The sequence below is a fragment of the Mchenga conophoros genome, linkage group LG3 (assembly GCF_057382185.1).
Source record: "Mchenga conophoros isolate Kocher_MC1m ecotype Shallow Benthic linkage group LG3, M_conophoros_male_GT1.1, whole genome shotgun sequence".
Taxonomy (NCBI): domain Eukaryota; kingdom Metazoa; phylum Chordata; class Actinopteri; order Cichliformes; family Cichlidae; genus Mchenga; species Mchenga conophoros.
This window is the reverse complement of record NC_140528.1, coordinates 45,970,454-45,991,642: the sequence shown is the minus strand read 5'-3', so window position 1 is coordinate 45,991,642 and position 21,189 is coordinate 45,970,454. Positions and strand designations below refer to the sequence as shown.

General features: G+C 37.7%; 1 protein-coding gene and 1 pseudogene across 1 annotated transcript; both read right to left on the bottom strand.

Moving 5' to 3' along the window:
* Positions 1–546: 546 nt before the first annotated feature.
* On the bottom strand, positions 547–19,652 carry LOC146578996 (uncharacterized; annotated as a pseudogene).
* Positions 3,175–4,629, bottom strand: LOC146578997 (uncharacterized). Its single transcript, XM_085250334.1, has 4 exons — positions 4,500–4,629; positions 4,107–4,358; positions 3,455–3,537; positions 3,175–3,276 (listed from the first exon to the last, which is right to left on the bottom strand). The coding sequence occupies exons 1-4, from the start codon at positions 4,627–4,629 to the stop codon at positions 3,187–3,189; spliced, it is 555 nt and encodes a 184-aa protein (XP_085106460.1). The 3' UTR covers positions 3,175–3,186.
* Positions 19,653–21,189: the final 1,537 nt, after the last annotated feature.

The following is a 21,189-nucleotide window of genomic DNA, read 5'->3' as shown; positions in this document are numbered from 1 at the left end:
AGCTTGTTGGATTTAAGAAAACATTTTGAAAGTGTTAAATATTTTACATGGTAAATAACTACCATACAAAGACACGGTGCATTTAAGCACAAACAGCATGGGATGCAATGACAGTTTAAATACACCAAGTTATGTTAGGACTTTCACAAACTAAAACAGAAAAGGTCACTTCAATACTAACTGGACAATCTTGACTGACTACAAAAAGGCTGGTTATGTAGGTCTTGCTTTTTACCTCTACTTTCTGTTGATACCCGTCTATAAAACTTCAAACCTTCAACAACACTAAAGTATTTAATTTCAGTTTCGAACTATTACTTTAAATCTTAGAATCATAGCTTCCGTAATAGTGCTATATGAAACATAAAATAGAAGCAATAACTGAAAATCTGCACTGTAAAGTATTCAAAATGGACAATGTAAATGGTGTCCATCTATGCCATGCCAAATGTTGGTGCCCAAAGTATAGCATTGCACATTTGTGCTTTAAATGATTCATAGTCTTTGTGCACTGGCAATTTCAAAACAATGTTACATGTATTTGCCTCAGGAAAAATCTTGCCAGAATCCTCTGGAAGAATCTCTATTGTGGGCTGCGCATAAGAAAGCCATTTGGGGGTATTGAAACAAATTCCAGGACATTCTCATTGTGACATTCAAGGTCACGGGTGCACATTCTCCATCTAAAATAAACAAACAGTTGAGTGTTAGTGTGGCGGGGCGTGGTCTGCGGTGTAGCTGCAGGGAATGCAGAGACACCTGAGTGGCATCCACAATCAGAATAAAATCGGACCTGGGTCCTGTCATTTGTTTGTTGCTGTTGGCAAAGTGTTCAGCTGCAAACTAGAAAGTGTTTGTGTGTGTGTGTGTGTGTGTGTATGTGTGTGTGTGTGTGTGAAGTGATAGCAACCAAGAGTGAATAAAGAAAGATTCTGAAAACCACGGGAACATGGTCGGGTCTGCCATGGTTCTGTCACAGTTTGAAATGTTTTTTCAGACTACAACAAAGCAATGTATTCGCTTTTCCCTAGTCTTTCTCTAGTCTTCCTAAAAATCACTATCAATGACAAAATCATAGTCATGATAATTTGTATCCTACAATTGTGGGTGCACAAATTCATGTATAGTACCTTACAAAACAGACCTTGTAATAATAATTTCTTGTACCTTCTACATCAATGAGCCAGTCTCTCCAGAAGCATATCGTCTGGCTTTCGATCTCTTTTATGTGTTCCTGGTGTAGAAAAGTTGACTTGAAATACTGCTGAGAGGTCAGCAGCTTTCAAAGGTTCGACATCCTCCACAAACAGATTACGGAATAAATCAGAGTGTGCACTAATATCCTGGAGGAGGCCTAGGGTGTTGAAGCCCTCTGTGAACCTGAACACATCAATTTTACATGATAAAATTACACTAGTAAAAATGTCTAAAAATATATATTTTGTTTTTCTCAATCACTTTGACATAATTCCCACATCAAAACTTACCTTTCACTACACTTAATGCAGTTATCAAATAAATAATGGACTATCCCACAAACCTTTTCAACTGCTGTTATAACAAATGCAGTGTGCCAAATTGTATTTAGTGTAGTGATGGGATTTCCGGCTCTTTTTAGAGAACCAGCTCTTTCGGCTCCGAACCGGCTCTTTAGGTTGTTTTGTTGCTTTAATTAATTTATTATTAACAATAATATAAAATTATGCACAAAAGGAATATATAAATATATGCGGTGGACCCTAGGGACAAAACACGTACAAACTCCAAAACACATTTCTAGCATGAATTGAACTTCCAAAACAGAGCTACCTAGATCACTTAAATTACACAATTGAAAGCATATGTGTATTGTTTGTGTATTTATACACAAGCATTCATATATATAGTCAAATAATAAAAATAAATAAATGTTCATTTACCTGTTATTACCACACACCAAATCCGGTCGTTGGTACTTGCTGGCTTGTGTAGCCACTAGGTAACAAAAGTTCAACACTGCCCCTAGCATCCTGGAGCACTTCTGTTGTCTTTTTTACGTGTTTTGAGTTTTTATGTGCTTCTGAGTTTGTACGTGCTTCGGAGTTTGTATGTGTTTTTGAGTTTTTACGTGTTTTTAATGTGTTTTGGAGTTTGTACGTGCTTCAGGGTTCGTACGTGATTTGAAGTTTGTACGTGCTTTGTCTGTAGGGGCCACCGTAAATATACTTTTATTTATTCACTCCACATAAAATGTAAAAAATAAATCATACAATACAAAAATCAACTATTCACATTTCAACTTTTAAATATTTAAATTTTCAGCTTTTTCCTTTTACAAATTTAAAGTGAAACAACACAAAACACTGCAAACCACAACACAATTAAATATAAATTAAAATATACAGTGTGGTGCAAAAGTTTGGGCAACCTTATTAATAGCCATTATTTTCCTGTATGAATCGCTGTTACAGTAAAAAATGTCACTTACATATATCATATAGGAGACACACACATTGATATACACTACATATTTTTGTGTTGCCAATTTATGCACCTGCTTTATTTAGTTTAAACAGTTATTGCACACTTTCTGTAAATCCAGTGAACTTTATTTCACTTCTCGAATATCACTGTGTGTGTCTCCCATATGATGTATTTAACTGACAATTTTTATTGTGACAACCAACAATTTGTACAGGAAAATAATTACTTTTCACAATGTTGCCCAAACTTATGCATCCCACTGTATTAGTATGTTTTGTTATTAGTGTAATATGAAATAAATTCTACTTGTGTCAAGTCGGGTGCCAATATTTGCTGTGTAGTAGAACAGAGACATTTGTCATTATAAATGTTTATTTGATAAAAGATATAAATTCAGTAACAAAAAGATTCAACATAAATATATGAAATTTAACTATTTACAGAGAGACAGGAATAAAAAGGACCCAGCTTGGAGTGGAAGAGCCTCAGGGAGAAGGAGGAGAAAAATAAGAACATTGTTTCTGCCCTGGAGAGCTGCTGCCTCACCAGAAAACTACTGATCATTAGGGTCCAATGTTTCCAAATTTAGCACAGCTGTGCTGTTTTCAAAAACTAATTTATAAATTTGAAATTTAACGAATTTTCGTGTCTGAGGCGGCATGCTCTCCAGAGCAGGAACAAGGCTGAGGAGGAAATGTTCTGTTGCAGACGGGCGTGGCCTCTTTAGGGACTCCAGGATGGCCAGCTCCACCGCCGATGGACCGTCCTGGGACCCGTCCCTCGCCCGCCTTCGAGCTGTCCTCCTCTGTGGGCCTGTAAAACACAGAACAAAACACCACAAAGAAATGAGAAGGCTGCTACTAGATTTTCATTTTCAAAATTGAAAAAAACCAGGATATGAACAGATTGGTTGTAGATATTTAGTAAAAGTGATCACAAGGGGATTCAACCAAGTAAAAAGCTATCAGTGCTTGATGTCCATACAGTGTACCTGTGGGTGCAGCAGCAGGAGCTCAGGGACTGGGGAGCCAGGAGAAGCAACAGGGTATGACTCTGCTGCATGATTACTTGACTCTATCAAGACAATATTAAATGTTAACAGGTTGAAGACAATAGTCATAGAGAATATTATATTATTATATACTTATTATTATATACAGTGGTCTCTCATTTATTGCAGCACATGAACAGTAGTCACAGTTCTCACAAGCTGATTCTCAAAGTGCAAACCTTTGTCGATTTTAAAACGTAAAAGTATTATGCCGCACTTTTTCTCTGTCTGCAGCGCCACTTTTGTGCGCCCTTTTTGCTCCCGGTGCAGGTGTCTATTTCCGAATAAGGGTCATAGTTATGAGTGTTTTTGTGCTGTTTTTTTCTATTTGAAGTGATGATTATCAAAACCAAACATGATAAGTTTGGCAAGCGCAGGAGACACGACACGGAGGAGATTTGTCATTTGGGCTGCAGAATGCAACACGCATTGTTGAAAGCTGTACGGTGCATTAAAAAAAAATCTGCGAAAAGGCGAGGCAGTGACGGATGAACAGCAGGACTACTGTATACTGTTTATTAATAAACAGAATATATTCCTGTATGACAACACGCATAAATTAACTGCCTACATTAATTCATTGTAAACATACCTTCTGACTGACACTCCCCTGCTGCCTCTTCGGGCTGTCGCTGGTCCTCGGGGGAGAAGTTCTCCACGGTCTGCACCATATTGCCGCTTGTCTCCCGCGGGGTGAGGAAGGGGTCCAGAAACCCCATGACCGCGAAGAACTTCCATCTCCTCCCCGATCCTGCTGCCGACCCACTCCTCTTCTCCTTCTCTGTCCTCTTCTCCTTATTATAGGTGTCCCTGAGGCTCTTCCACTTTCTCCTGCAGATGTCCGCTGAATAAACGCATTATCTGGTTAGCGGAAAGGTATTTGTACAACAGTGGGAAAATCGCGGGACAGTAGGCAGGCTTGCTAGCTTTTGCGCGGCTTCATCGGGTCAGTCTGAAAATTAAAAAGAAGAAGGAATGAACTTACCAGGTTGCCCGATCTCCTCACTTATGTGTCTCCAAGCTAGGTCCTTTTTATTCCTGTCTCGGTAGAAGTAGTAGGTAGCATCGTAGAGTTCGGGATGATTTGCCACAGCACTGATTAGTTTTTCCTCCATACTGAATGAAGAATGAAGGGCTTTGGCTGGATCTGCCCCTTTGACCTAGGTCAGAGCCACGTCACCAGGCTCCTGATTGGTTGTCGCGGCGCGATTTGACGCTTGAGTTCAGATTTTTCCAACTCGAGCGGTAGACGTGTAACGCGCGGTATGCACAAAATGCAACACAAAAACTCACGCGCGTGGTTTTGTTCGCGAGTCACACGCTCCAAACGCGCTAGACTGACGCACTTTTCAGGCGTTTTCGCGACGCAAATCTGCTTCCGAATTTTCGCGGGAGCCGCAATCGCAGGTCATCGCGCTTTTCCATTGACTTTACATGTAAACCTGACGCTCTATTCGCCTCCATCGTGTTCGGTGTGAACACACCGTAAGAGCCATTTCGTTCACGACCGACCCATCACTAATTTAGTGTGACTGGCCTGTTGGCCTCTTAATTATCTGCACAGATTGCATAAATAATATATTTTCATTCCTGCTGTGGGGAACAGTGCCAAAGCGATTGAGAAAAACGTCATACTTACTGTTGCAAAGCCACATTTAATCTGCCCTCAAGGAAGAAGTCAACAGCGGATTGCACCAGAGCATCTCTCTGTCTCAGTGTTGTGATGTTTCTTCAGGCCCCAACAATGGCAAGACTGTCCGCTGCCTTCTCTATTGCCTTTTTCGCATCTTCAACAGTTGTTGCGTTCTTGATCTTTAACAGAAATCAAAAAATGGTTAGTAATTATGAAAATGCTTTTAATATTTTGTAAGTTGCAAATGATACATTTTTATAGATTTCAGCAGCTCCAGAGAGCCAGTTATACTTTAATTACAACATCTACTCCTGAACACATAATTTAGGACTCACCTCCAAAAGCTTTTCCTGAAAGGTGAAATCACCTACTTCTTCCAAGGTTGCAGGAAGGCTAGGTTTCCCACAGATTTGATTAAACAATCTGTCTGAAAAGAAATTAGGTGCCACGCCTCCATAGATTACACACACAGATATCATTTGTGCTATCTGTGTGTACAGTTTCCCCTCCAAGGCTGTAAAAGGAATAACATTGATAAAAAATCAAAGTTTAAATGTGTCATCACATTAGGGCTGCTCAATTAATCGAATTTTAATCACGATTACGATCTGGGCTTTCAACGATCATTAAAAATGACTGAGCCGATTATTAGCCCCTCCCTCAAGCTAAGCATAAGTTATTTGGAGAGGAGAGTGACTGCCGTTGGTTGAAAAGAGAGGTAAAAAAAACTTCAGTGGTGTTGCACACTATTTTATATTATTTTTTAAAGTCATTGTTAACCCTTTAAAGCCGGTCAGAGCAGCACGCTCCGTTTTGTGAAACTATTTTTAAATCCCTGTAGAACCTGAACCGCATAAGCTAGCGCAATAATTTGTTTTGCACATGAAACCGGAGGAGTTGTACTTACATCTTATGCCATCAGTTTGTCCTCGGTCACGGTTTCCTTCCACATAAAGCTTTGCAAAAATTGCATAAAAAGCTCTTTCAGGAACAAAAACATAATATTCCAGAAACACGCTTTGCCGATCCGATCAGCTGTTCGTAACACTTCCCACAGTGAAACAGACGTCAGCGCGAACTATCGCATGTCCGCCATTTCCTGGCCGAAACCGGAAGTGACATCATTTTCGCGGAAAATGTAGTTTTTTACTTGTAGGCCTTAAAAGCCTGTACTGGTCATGTTTGACTTTTCTGAATAGTTTCTGGGATGCTTAGAACTCAAATTGCACTGCTGGAAATAGTTTATTTTGATGCACCTGCTGTTTTCTTTGCAAATTTGCATCATAGAATTGTTTTTTCGTTTTTCCTGCAGTATATAAAAATTGGTGTATCTCCAAAATAAAACTATGAAGACACTCAAAATAAATTTCCTGTTGTTGTAAACTATTTTTTGCAACTTTTTTGTATTTAAAGTTTTGAAGGATAAACCTCTTAAATTTCTCCAAGTAGAAACATATGTAAAAAAAACAAAAACGATTTTCAATGTTTTTGTAGTTTATTTATGGTTCTATAGTAGTCCCCAAATTCCAAGTAATTCCCCAAATGTGTCACAGAGCAAAATGTATTACAGAGAGAACAGACAGTTGAAATCAAATACAGTTCAAATATCATTGTAGCTCTTCGTTGAGGTGTCACTATCAAACATTTTCATAGCATAAATAATTAATTTTTATATTAAAATGTTACTTATAAAATAAATAAATTAATTGGTGTACCATGAGTGTCGAGGGTCAATCTCTTGTCTTTCTCCGGTCCTTCAAAAATGTTAGACTGATGAATGGCCTTCATCAGCAACCTCAAATACTCTCTTGTGGGACCACCACCATCTACTGCACCTTCAGATGTTTTTTCATTGTTAACAAAAACAACATCGAATCTGGCTGCAGGATTAAAACGTCGCCATCGGAAGGCCTGCAGGGTACTTTTCATTATGTTGTGGACATTGGCAGTGTAGTCTCTGCATATGTTGATCTGATTACTCGTAGGGCATGAAGTGTTATCAATTTTCGCCCGAAGTCCATTCAGAATGGTTTTAAGGTCAGCCCTGTGTAGAGATACAAAATGTGACATAATACATACAAATTCCCTGGCACATGCACTGTTAATAATTTTCTAATCGAGTGACATGAACTAAACTCAAGTCAATTACCACTACAGAGATTTTTTTTAATTGACTCTAAACTAGCAAAGATTATTTTTTTTAAAGTTTGTATCACCACACGTTAGGTAAAGAAATGTGACTAACAACTAACAAATGCAAACATACCTCTTGGGAGAGAAAGATCGCCCATGAGCAGGAGGAGAAACAATCAATGGGGAACAAGACTGGTTGTTAAAGCTTGCAGCTTCTTGATGATCGTTGTAATCAAGTGCAGGAACAAACTGCAAAGAGTTAGAAAGAGAAAAGTGTCTGCATAGTTTCATCCTTTTAATCAAGTACGCATCTAGTAATCAGAGGGTTGTTGGTTTGATTCCTGGCTGCTCCAGTCTACATGCCAAATGTTCTTGGGCAAAGTAATAACCCCAAATTGCTCTCGGATCATAGATACATATAGATAAGTTAGATGAATCATTTTCGAAATACTGCTGATGTGAATGGATGAATGACGCATCTTGTATAAATAGCTTTGAAAGGTATGGAACAGTATAAAATCAGTATATAGTAATCAATCAACTTGCCCATTGACAAAATACACCGAAAGCATTGTTATTTGTTAAAGTGCTACAAAGGGTCATTAAAAGTATAAAACCCATATGTAGATATTAACCTATTGTTATTGTGAATAACATCACTGTAAATGTTGCATAAGGAGCTTTGAAAGAAAAGCAGCGTGATTTCTTGAACTTTCTTGAAGACGTTTCACATCCCACTTCAAAAAATCAAAATCTTTCTAAGTATATTTGTCTTATTTCTTTTCAAAATAATATCGTTACAATTAAAATGCGAGATATTCAGCTACACAGTAACATTTCAGTGAGAATATAAATACTTGTTTTTAAAAAGTGCATCTGGAGAATTTTCAGTTGTTCTATTGGGAGACTATTTTCACTAAATACAAGATATTTTTGCTTAAAACAATTGAGGAAATGGTGAAGAGTGACACCCCAAAAATGCAGACGCAGACGGACAGCCGAGTCTTGTCCCGTGGAGGTGTCTCTTGTATGTTGTGCAAAGCGTTTATGAAGTGGCTGCACAGCACAGCAAAAACTATGTTGTTAAGTTTTTATTTTTGGAAGTTTTGTCTGAATGAAACAGTTTGTGTCTCAGTTTGTGGCTATGAAGTACACTGTGATGTCGTGCATGGAGAAGACTCCAAAGTTTCTCTGATAAACCTACTACATAGAGGATGACAGAATCTCCCCAGTTGGAGAGTGAACTTATTTTGAGGATTGGATGAAGGCCCTGTCATGGTTAAATATTCATATTGTATTTTCTGTTTTCCCCCCTTTGCGCCTTAAATAAATAAACATACTGTGTAGTCTAACCGCAAATGTTAAGCAATAACAAATCTCAGCTCTCACCTCTGGAGAATCAGGTTGAATCCAGTGGACATACAGCGTTTGTGACCTTATGATGTTATTATCCAGAAACGTACCAGACATGTTGCTGTTGAGTCTAGTTACTGAGAGCATCTTGAATATGAAACTATTCTGTGGCATTTTCATATTCTCCAACAAAGTCAAACAATATCTGCACAAACAGAAAATAAAAATCAAACAACTTTCCTAACCTAAACATCTTCAAATTAGTTGGAGTGTGTATGATGAAGTGAACAAATTACTAACCTGAATGGATTCAGTTAGGACAAATCGTCTTGTTCTGGTAATGCCGCTAGGGTATTAAGTCTGAGTGGTATGCCATGAGTTTGCTCTGGAACACCAGTCAGTCTCAACTGCCTCTCAGATATGGCCTGAAAGTAGAAAGAAAACAGCTCTGAGCATATCAGTGAAGTAATAATGGATGCGCCAACCTCTAATGATGGAACTTCTCATGCCCTTGGTTTATTCGTCATCTCTAAAACGTTATTTCTAAACATTTACCTTTATCCGTCTCTCTTCCATTTCAACGGACTTCTTCTGTAAGTCAGACTGTGATGAAAATAAGAAACAAGAGAAGTCAAACTTTCCAACTCTTCAGATGCAGAACAAACATATTGGCTCAAATCATGATCATAAATATGTTGTACTTGTAAATCAAATGTGTAGTTGTGAACTGACTTTTGTAACCTTGTAAACCAAAAAGGTCAGTAAATCACCGTCAGCCAAACCCATCTGTTCTCTGATTGGATTCTTAAATTTGTAATTTACAAGTAAAATAATTTATGACCACAATTTTAGCCCATACAAACAAAGCTGGATATGTGTTGCTGGAAAACTACATCTCCCTATTGTAGAATAAACATTAAAATTTACAGACTTTTTGAGGTGTACCTTGAACCTTGTACCTTCTTGGTCTGCAAGCAAGCAGTCTTGATCCTGCTGAGAACGTATGGTTCTCCATTCATCCAAAGACTCCTTTTGGAGAAAGAAGACAAAGAAAAAGATTTTTTTCTGCGCACGTTAAACATCAATGTAATGTTTTTTAGAGTTTTAAACACAATCAAGTATACTATGATGAGATTTTACTTATCAGCAATCTCTTTTACACATACACACACAAACAGGTAAGTAAAATTAAATATAACATATAATAAAATATGTGTTTACCAGAACTTGGTCATCTGTTAGGTCAATGATTCCTATTTCAGAGGAGGAGTTATCTCTATCTGGACTAGTCTGGACTGGAAATTCAGGGCTCACTGGATGGCAAACGTCAGGTAATGATGTGTCGATCTCAGTTGGAGACCTTTAGAAAACAGATCGTACATAGATAGCATTTACATTTTACAAAATATTTCCAAAAAGCTACTGAAGTAAAAAAAAAGAAATTAAATTACAGAGGACCACATTAAAATTGGACATTCAATCTACAAAAATATGTATAATACAGATAAGGCATAGTGCATACTTGCAGTGTTTGACATGATCCTTCACTGAAAAAGAATTCTTCTGAACACGTCAGACATTTTTCCTTGGGACCAGAACCGCCAGTCTGATGTTCAACCTATTGTTAGAAGTTTTTGTGAGTTATTGCTTGTCTTTATTATACACACAGAACACAAAGAACATTATCTGTATAACAGTATCTCCACAGAATAACTTAGTGCAAGTTATGACTTACAGGAGTTGTGTCGATGTTCTTTTGCATCGGACGGATGTAGATGAGGGACTGTTTGATATGTATCCTGACAGATTTTATGGTATACCCTGTCCTTGGGCAAGGTATCAAAGAGAGCTTTTTGCTCCTTGTTAACCCAGAAACTTTTAAAAGCTCAAACCCTCCACAGCCATTTATTTTTGGGTAGGCAACCAGAATATGACTTCAAAATTCCTCTGGCTTCATCATCTGTAAAACAATTTGGAGGGAATTAGAAATATTTTTGAGGGGATATAACAGTGACTCATCAACCAACAACTATTATATAACAAATTGCCAAAAAAGGTAATTCTTTGCTCCCCAATGCCAGCAGCACTAAGAAATTCTTTTTCTTCTCTTGTCGGTGCTGTAGTCTGATCAATCTTGGACAAGCAGAAATAAGATCTTGTGTATGTAGATCGACGTCGTGCAGCAATGGAAGGGTTGCCAGGGACCCTGTTACCATATGAGGCAAATATTCTGCACACTTCAGCTGGAAAAAAGAACCAAAAGATATGTTATTGTATTTCAAATGCACTGCGTAAAGTTCTGTGGTAATTTATTGAGTATTTAAATTCCTATGAAAGTTTCAGTTACTGAAAATTGCTTTTGTTTGCTGTGATCAAAAAAAATGTTTGATATGACAAAATACAGACAAAATGGTATTGTGTACTTTAATTGTTTACATTGAAACTGGAGACAGGCAAGTTTAATAATTGGTTAAAAATAGTAGGCCCCAATAATACTAGTCTAGGTAGCTTAAGAAACTACTTGTCAAGGTCGGCAGACCGTGTAGAGTGCAAAGTAGTGGACCTAAGTGCACACACATATAGGCAAACATTCTAAACAAAAAGCCAGCAGTCTGTTTGGCTGATAAAGAATAAAAAACTAAGGGCTAGGGAAAACAATTCGACACAACACTAAACATAAACTGAGGAACTAGGAAAATAAATGTGACAACCTTAAACATGAAAAGCTGGCATGGATGCTTGGAAACATGGAGACATGGTGTGAACATAACAGACAACCTGACAATGAATGAATGACAGCAGACCTAAAAACACATGAGGGTGACGAGGGAAAACGAAACACAAAGGGTACATAGCTGGGACAAGGAAAAAAGTTGACAAGACAGGAGGAAGCGCACTAAACATGGGATGCTAGACTGTCACAATAAAAAAATGAAGCACCGAGACGCAGACCTAAGACACATGACGAATGCGAGATGGAGCATGGACATAACTAAGAAACAAGCACAGACATTTGTTGCAAAACATGTCATAATCTTTTTTTTATTGGCTAAAAATATGCAATTATGTGCTTATTTACACCAATTTCGTCTACATTTGTCACCTTTAAGAAAATGACAAGAGCTATAATATATACAGAAATAGCATGACATCGGCCTGATTACAGTTTATTTTGAAATTGTGCCGCGAGTAGTTATGACCTGGTATATTTGCTGGATCGATAGCTAGCTAACGCTTCTACTATAGATTTTAATGAGTCAGCACAAGCCAAAGGTTAAAAACTTCAGTCAAGTACTGAACATTTTAACAATGGATTAGCATTTTAGCATTAGCCTAAATGTACTTGAATATATGGAACACATTTGTTTATTAAAGTGGAATTCGAAAATGTTTTTTGAAATGAAGACTTAAAAAGCATTTTAAAAATCAGTTTATTAAATTGGAATTCAAAAATGAATTTACAAATGCAGATTTTATTCTACAATTCATTAATTAAGCACAGAATTTTTTATTTCGATGTGCGTGGCTCTTGTGGTCCTCCATAATTACTGAAATACACATGCTATATCATAAACTATGATATAAATAGCGAGGTCCTATTAACATGTTTAGTTTTAAAGGACACCTTCCTGCCTTCAGTCTCATTCATGAGCAGTATTAGTTTTCTTCTAACATCCAGAAGTCTTTGACAGTTAAACATAACATGACCGAAACAAAAATAACAAAAAAATCACGCAAATTATATGTTAACCTCGTTTATTTTTAGTTAAGTAAACTCTAAAAATTCTAACAGATACCTGGTGCTTAGAATAAAGTTGCACCTCTGTCTCAGTGTTGCCCGGCGTGCCCGCCGCCCCCCTCTAGCTTCTGCTCGGTGGCTACTGGGTGACGCCTTGTCTGGGGATCCTCAGCCCTTCCCATGAGGGTGGCACGGATGCCCCTCCGGTGGTCCTCCTTGGGCTCTCGCACTCTGAGGCCTCTGGATGTCCTCCAAGCCTGCTTCATGCCCTGGGGGACGGGGCTATGGCTCGCTACATCCTCTTGCAGACCATTACATGTGGAAACCATTTGAATACAAGTGCGCTGATCCACACAGGTATGCACACGGGTGTTCACTGCTCGTAGACTTAAATTACACCTTTCTTGGCTGCTACTTCAAAGCACATTGTGCGCTGTCTGTCCTGCGTGCTGCACAACAACATTGAATATTTAGTATTTACTGCTGTTTACACTCAGCTAGATTAATGCGATGGTGTTGTGTTTAGTATGTTGCTTTGGGGTTTTTTTTTGCCTGTTTTCTATTCTTCTTCTCTCAACAGGTGATCCAGGAGATTTTTTTTCTCCCCCCTTTCTCACTGTCCCTCTCCCCTTCTGTTTTTCTTTTCCTTCCTCTTTCTTTCTCCCTTTCCTATCCCTCACTCATATCTGTCCCATCTGTAACATCTGAAAATAAAATATAATAAATAATAAAAACAAAGATCGATCAAATGGACCAATACGGCAATGCCACGATGATCCATTTGGCAAAGTAAATCCATTGGGTATCCTTGTTGGTCTTCAGACAACAATTCTGATGGCTAAAGAACCAAATGGGACAGACAAAAAAAAAAAGAAAAAAGAATAAAGTTGAATAACTATTTAACAACTGATGATGTAATATTTCTGTCCAGGTTGCAGACTTCATGATGAACATGCTGTTGCAAACCCTGCTCCTCTCGGTGGAAATGCGCCTTCTCTTTCCTCTTTGTATAAAAACATTTTAAAAGTCAGTTTAATCCCAAAACTCACCAGCCAAAGAAAAGCGAATGGGCTCAGTCTAACACATGTGCCAGTGAACCTTAAACTTCAGTTCTAAAATGTAACTTTCACCTCAGCCAAACCGATTTGCTCAGTTGTAAATAAAACAGCGAAGTAAACGTGATCCGACAGACAGAACCTGAGTGAATCAAGTCCAGTGTTTAACCACTGAGAGCTAAAACTCAGCTGAGGTTTCAAACATCAGCCGCTGATAAAGTGGGTTTGTCTATAAAGTGCTCTGTTCAATTCAACCTGCCAACACGGACAATGATGCAATTCTACACTGCAGTCATCGAGTCCATCCTCACCTCCTCCATCACCGTGTGGTACGCTGGAGCCACTATCAGGGACAAACAGAGGCTGCAGCGTGTTGTGCGCTCTGCTGAGAAGGTGATTGGCTGCAGACTCCCATCTCTGCAGGACCTGTACACCTCCAGGACACTGGGGCGTGCAGCTCAGATCTCAGCTGATGTGACTAAATGCCATAGTACCCTGAAACATAAACTGCAATTGCAATGAAGAAATGATGGTCCTCTGAAAATACAAAAAACATCCCTGCACCTGTGTTGAGAAGTGTACATGATGTTAATGTATACTTTTGCATTTCTATGTAAAAGCATAACACATTTATTTAATTTTTTTTAAAACTGCTCCAACTGTCAGTTATTGTTTCTTTTTTAAAAATTACATATTTAAAATGTAGCACAAGTTTTGTTGAAATTGCTAGAAAATTTAGCTGAACATTTCCACAACAACATAACATCAATATGAAGCAACCAGAGAAACTTTGATAATGGAAAGGTGATGTGTAGCAGCATGCTGTCAATCTGCGAGACCAGCACCCCAACACAAGATGTCTGGATCGTCCTCCGCTTAAAAAGTCCTAGGCCCTTTCTCAATTCTTAAGTACGCAAGTCCGTACTCGCGTTCTCGGCGAGTACGATTTGTACAACTGGAACACCAGCATACTTGATGATCTCACAGGTACGTCCCCTCTTAACTTAACATCATATGTTATGAAGCTTAACTTTAATCTCAGCCAAACTGATTTACTCAGGAACAAATAAAACACTGAAATAAACCAAACATTAATATTTAGAAGTGATCTATGTGACTTATATATCATGTTTAACCTCAGTAGCGAAATCTCTAATAATAAAAGTAGTGTAGACATATGTCTTAATAAAAACAAGCAGGTGAGATGGTAGAACGCTTTTATTTTTATTGTAGTGGACATTCAAAATTAAAATAAACAGCTGCTGGGGTTTGGAAGAGAACTGAACAAATATTTAAATTATAAGATGATCACTGTTGGAGCAGCCTTTAGAATCTCCACGTATTAACATGCTGGTTTTGTTACCGGTGAAAATGTTTCCTCCCGAATTTAAATATATCTCAGGAACAAATAAAAAACTGAAATAAACCAAACATTAACATTTTGAAGTTACCTAAGAGACTTAGAAAACTTACAAAAAGTTGTAATAAAATGCAAACAATATGATTAAATAATTATTCAAAGACAGAGTTTATAGTCTACTCAATGATAAGAAAAGCTGCTTTAGTGCTCCCACCAATGAAATAGCAACTTCAAATTAATAATACACACCAGCAGTCATTTCTAAGTAGCAAACTGTGATCTGGCATTCCTTGGTGGAGCATAAACTGAATGGCATGGTGGTTTGGACAAATTATGTCAAATGAAAACGATTTATACAGGAGAAAAACAGTTTGTGGATGCTTCTCACTTGACCTTTGGATCACTAATATTAAACTTGGTTCTTTTTCTATTGTTAATAACTAATAAAAATCTAGTTTTGGTCTTGCCTTTGTTATGCAGGGGTGCATGCCAAAAAAAAGTCTAAACGCCAAACAGCTATGAAATTCTGATATAACAAAAGGTCTTCAAGTCAATTTTCCAGTGAATGGTGCTTTCAAAATAAAATCCAGCTATCTTTACCCACTGTTTTACTGACATGGCAGATTTCCTGTCCTCCGCAGGTACAGCAGAGGTAACACCAAACAACTGGGAATATTCAACCAGTACCCAGCAACAACTGCTACACATTTGAAACTAATGCTTAACAGTGTTGACTGGGTCAGAGAGTTGGTAATAATGGACCCTAGAAACAACAAGCACAGTGCTCCCAATATGGCCATAATAGTAAAGAACGCCCTTTGCTTTGACTGGTCAACCTGTTCCCGGTCTCTGCTGCCTTCCCAGAGAGCATAGAGAACACAAAGGCAGCAGTAAGAGGTGACAGCTAAAGACGAGACCAAAATGCAGAACAATGGGATTATAGGTGTAGCAGGATATTGGGCAAGTGCTAAAGAGCTCCACAGAAAGCAGAACATCCAAACGAAAGCAATGCAGATGTTTCTGATTTTGATACCTCTGGTGTTTTTTAGCACTCTGTATGTGATGGGGTGAACAACAGCCAAGTAGCACTCCACACAGGTCAGGATATGAAAATTGCTCTCACCACAGAAAATCATAGTAGAAAGAAAATACCCCACTGCCACAATATTTGGGAACTTTAAGTAGGAGCCACAATAGAATAAAGCTGTCCCCAAAATCCAGATAAGCTCCATGGCAGCCAGGTGGTATGCGAAGATGTCACTGTGGCTTACTGCTTGGAAGGAGCGATGTTGTTGCCATTGTTGGTAGCCCTGGTAGAGGATGAAGATGGAAAGGGGAAGGAGTAAGAAGAGTCTGCTGACAGTGAAGAAGGCGATATTTAATGAAATAACTGAGGAGTCCTTGCATATATAGTCTTCTGAATGATGGGAATAGTTGGAGTGGGAAGAAGTCATGACTAATATGGTTGTTGTATGTAGTGCAGCTCGATGTCATGTCTGAAAATGAAAAAGAAGTAAGATGCCAAACAAGTGCAAAAAGGTATTTAAATTTGTGAAGGTTAGTTTTCACTTTGGGACCTTTTTAAATGTTATTCAACTAAACTGAAGGCAGTTGCCACAATAGGGAGATCCACCTGCAAAATCAAAATCTTCACAAATCCAAACTAAACTGAAATCAGAAGAAAATGAGGAGACATTGCCTGTTGTCAAGAAAGTACCTGAAATCATAATTATAATTATATATATATATCATTATTATTATTATCATATGTATCATATATATATATATATCACTAATTACACAGATGTCAGCAGGGTTGATCCTCTGAGGACTAAAACATGAATATCACAAAGTCCATTGAGTCCACCCACCTTGTTTAAACTCTTAGTATGCAATCTACTTTTTTCTGCGTTGCCGATCTCTCTGACTGATCTTCATCAGTGTCGGATCCACGTTTACGTGAATCTGTAATGGTAGTAAAACCATCTGTATGTCAGGATGAGAGATGAAAGACGTTTTGCATGTTACGAAACACATTTAGGAGAATTCTGTGCTATTAATCACTGCAAGCAGACCTAATGCACTTTTAACATCATCCACCCACATCTAGGCCTTAAATTAAATGTTTGCAAAGGTTCACTCATGGTGTTAAAGCAACACTGGAAATAGTTATCATATAATACATGAAATTTCTATGTCTCTGTTTGTCTGGCTGTCTGTGAACTACTCCTTTATTATAAGCAGTTGAGCACCCTAACATGGCACACAGGAGCGGGCAGCATTTATTTTTAAAACATTGTAATAAAGCTTTGTGTCATTTTAGTATCACAGTAGCATCTAAATAAGAAAATATTAATATATCCATACTAATATCCAGGTTATGATGTTTACAGTGTCCGTGTTACATCATTTGACACATTAAAGACATGTTCATTTAGGGATACATGATTGTATTTAAGGCAGTGTGATTTTTAATAATGTTGTTGAAATGCAAGGGTAAACCATAAAGAATATAAATGTTTAACTGTAATGAAAGTTAACCGATGAAGTCCTATCATAAGGGTATATATGTAAATACATTTTGCACTATATAAATATACAGTGAGTTTGATATTTATCCTCTGTTTACTGAAACACTGTCTGTTGTTTTGGATGGTTGATCTCAAGTATTTCAACTCATCTGCCTTCACTACCTGTCCTCCTTGGATGTTCACCTTTCCGCCTGTTACCTTCTTATTCACATTAATATTTCCTGCTTTGCTCCTACTGACTCGCATTCGTCTTCTCTCCAATGCATACCTTCATCTCGCCAGAGTCTCTCTCACATGCTTCCTTATCTCACTAGCGATCACAATATTGTTTGTGGGACTCAGTCAGGACTGATGGGTTTAAGGTGGAGGCTACATTTGGGGGTCTAAGTTTCCTCCATCCGTCTCCCTTCCTCTCATGTTCATTAATCATCATAGGGATGTACCAGTTTAATTTAACATGTAACAGTTTAATTTAACTCCTTTATTGAGTCAACACATCAATAAACATGTTTTAAAAAATCCACATTACATATCTAAATTAAGGATTTATACAATAGCCACAGCCAAAGTCTAGAGTGTGACTAGTGTAGTTTGAAGCAGCTGACGTTTATTCAGTCCACTAAAATTGATGGTTTATAGGCTCTAAATGACCTGTCAACTATTCAAATCAGATGGTATCGTGTGACATGACTTCCCTCAGTCTGCTGATGAAAAAAAGAATATCCAGTCAAGGCAGCAACTTCAGAGTTTTATAAGGTTTATATGAAACACAGTACAGGTATTCAGTGAACCACACATTAATTTATTATTTCCGTCTGTGAAAGATTAGAGATATATTTCTGAGAGCAGTGTCTTCTATAGATGAGAATTGAAAATATAAAGTTGAAAAAGTAATGGGTGATGTTAAAGTGCAGTCTACCAATCAACTCAAACTACAAAATATAACATATGAACTGCCCCAAAACAAGCACACAACAGCCTGAGATCAGAAAACCCCCACTAGTGACCAGCAAACAAAAGTAAAAAAGCAAAAGAAAAACATGAAATCTAACAAAAAAATATATGGTTCATATATAATAACCTAATTATCTTGGTCATATTACAATATAACTATTGGTTATGCTTCCCCCATAACCCTGAACTGGATTAGATCAACTTAAAAAATAAATAAAATAAAAGGCACCTAATGTGGAGGACAAAAAGTCATGGCAGGTATCTTATGGAATGATATATGTTATGACGTGATGTGTTGTATTATTGTAGGATTTATCTTACAGTTTAATGCGCCTTGAGGTGACTGTTGATGTGATTTGGTGCTTTATTGATTGCCTGAATGGCAACTTTATCAAGGAATTATTAATCAGAACATTACTCCTGGAGACCGTCCAGAAATGATAAGAAAGTGTGTCTAATAAATTCGGGCTTCATAAAATAATTTACTTTGTAAATATTCAGTTATTATCTTTGCCCATTATCACTATGCCAGCATGAGAGTTTTCCTATCTTGCGTAGATACAACAGAGGTAACACCAAAGTGTTTGGAAAGCCAAAGCAGAACACCAAAGCCCACAATGTACACTCGACACTTCTGCTGAGCTGTTTTAATTGGAATATAGCACATGTCACAAGATTCCCGAGAAACCATAAAGACAATGTTGCCAAAATAGCCATAATAGTAAAGAATGCAGTTTGCTTTGATTTATCAGTCAGTTCCCTGTCTCTGCCTTCTTCCCTCAGTCCTGGATAAGTGAGAGAGTAGAGCACACAGAGGCTGCAGTAGGAGACAATAGCTAAGGAAAAGGCCAAAAGACAAAAAAATGGGATATTGAGTATGCTAAAATTATACAGATTTGTTACTGAGGTCCACATGAAGCATAACAGCCAAACACAACCAATGCAGATGTTCCTAATTTTGATGCCTCCTGTGTGTCTTAGAGCCCGGTATATGAGGGGGTGAACAACAGCCAAGTAGCGATCCACACAGGCTAGAAGGTGAAAACACATCTGTCCACTGAAATTGATACCTGTAAACCAATACCCCACTGTCATTACATGCGGTATCTTTAAGAAGTAGCCACAGTAGTACACGACTGTTCCCAAACACCAAAACAGCTCCACCATTGTGATGTGGTAGGTGAAGATGTCGGAGTGACTCATCATTCGGAAGGAGCGCTGAATTCGCCATTGTTGGTAGCCCAGGTAGAGGATGAAGATGGAGAGAGGGACGTGAATACAGACTCTGGTGATACTGATGGTTGCAGAAGAAACTGGGGAGCAGTCAGAGTTTACTGCATTGAGTGCGGAGTTGGAGGGTGAAGATGAATTTACTGACATACCTGCTGTGTGGAGCACTGAGAGAAGCCTGAGGAGGAGAAGATAAAAGGTGTGCTGTTGAAATACATCTAAAATATTACTGTGTACCAAAGTAAGACTAATAAAAGGTTCAAACCCTGCAACATCCACGTGGTTCCACGTAACTGTGTGTAACTGTAAGTAGCTTCTAACAAACATGTCAACTCTGTTAGTTTAATAAATCACTGCATTTTGCCAGGTTAATAAAGTTGCTTTTGTTGTGTAATTTCAAAACTTTAGAGTAAACAACTGTCAGTTTCTTTGGTATTACTAAACCCAGTGGGTGCAAATATTTTTCTTTAATTGGATTTACAGATTTTTTTTTAAGTTAGAGGAATCTTTGTTTTTTCAGCAAAACACTGTGAACTCAGAAAAGTGTTTTTAGATTTACTTACTAAAGTTGCTCCCAACTCCGTTCTCTATGACATTTGTGCAACATTAATTCCATCATTTTACAAAGAAATTAAAAAGAGACTGAAAACTATGAAAGTATAAAGCTGTCTGAGAACCCACCTCATCCCTTGTGTTTGTGATTGTGCGCCCTCTGCATCACTGAACTCACTTAATAGAACTATATATGAATTATTCATTTTTGCAACAGTAGTTATTTGATATAATTAGCATTTGTTGTGACAAGAGATGGAAGCAGGAGTTGCTTTAAATGTTATATAAACACATGATTGTTCTTAACCACAGTGATCAAATGTTTAAAAATCACGAGACAGATTCAATTGTCTGATCAGGGAACACCGTGCATTTTGAAAAATCAAATTGCGTGATTTGTTTATTGCTTAAAAACAACACAATCTTTTCAAAAATAGAAATATTAAAGACTGTTTGTGGCAATACAAAATAGTGCACGAGCCTGTGTAGCAGCCAATCCAGTTCATCAGTCCACGGGATTTAAAGGACCTGCCAACTACTCAAATCAGATGGTTTCATGTGACCCAGAACACCTGTGACTTCCTTTGGTCTGATGTTTTGAGCATGCTCATGTTGTTTTAGCTTCTGTTTTGTCATCTTGTCTTTTAGTTAGTCAAATGTATGACTAACATTACCAGAAGATTACAAAGACAATCCCTTTTTCCAACATCCATTTTTTAAGTAAGTTTTTTTTTAGAATAGGGAGCAGATGGGAACATTTCCCATACTATACACTCAAAAATATGAACTGCCAATAAAGTTGGTACATTTTTTTTGTTGGATTTACTGAACAGCTTTTGTTTTTCTTAAATGTCCTTGAGTAATTTGTAATATTTAATCAAGAACAACAAAATAACTTAAGCAAACTGTAGTAAACCTTTTCTTTGCAGTTACTTCACACAGCTGGAATCATTCGATACTCATTTTTTAAGTAAGTTAAAAACACCTTTTTTGTCGACTATTAATCCAAGGCTTTTCTCTCATTGTCCTAAAACATTCAAAGAAAAAGAAGAAAAAACTCAAAAACAAGTGCATGCTGTACAGTAAAAGCCTCTAGAAGCTCTGAAACATTTTCCAAGCTGGTTATCATTTTTTA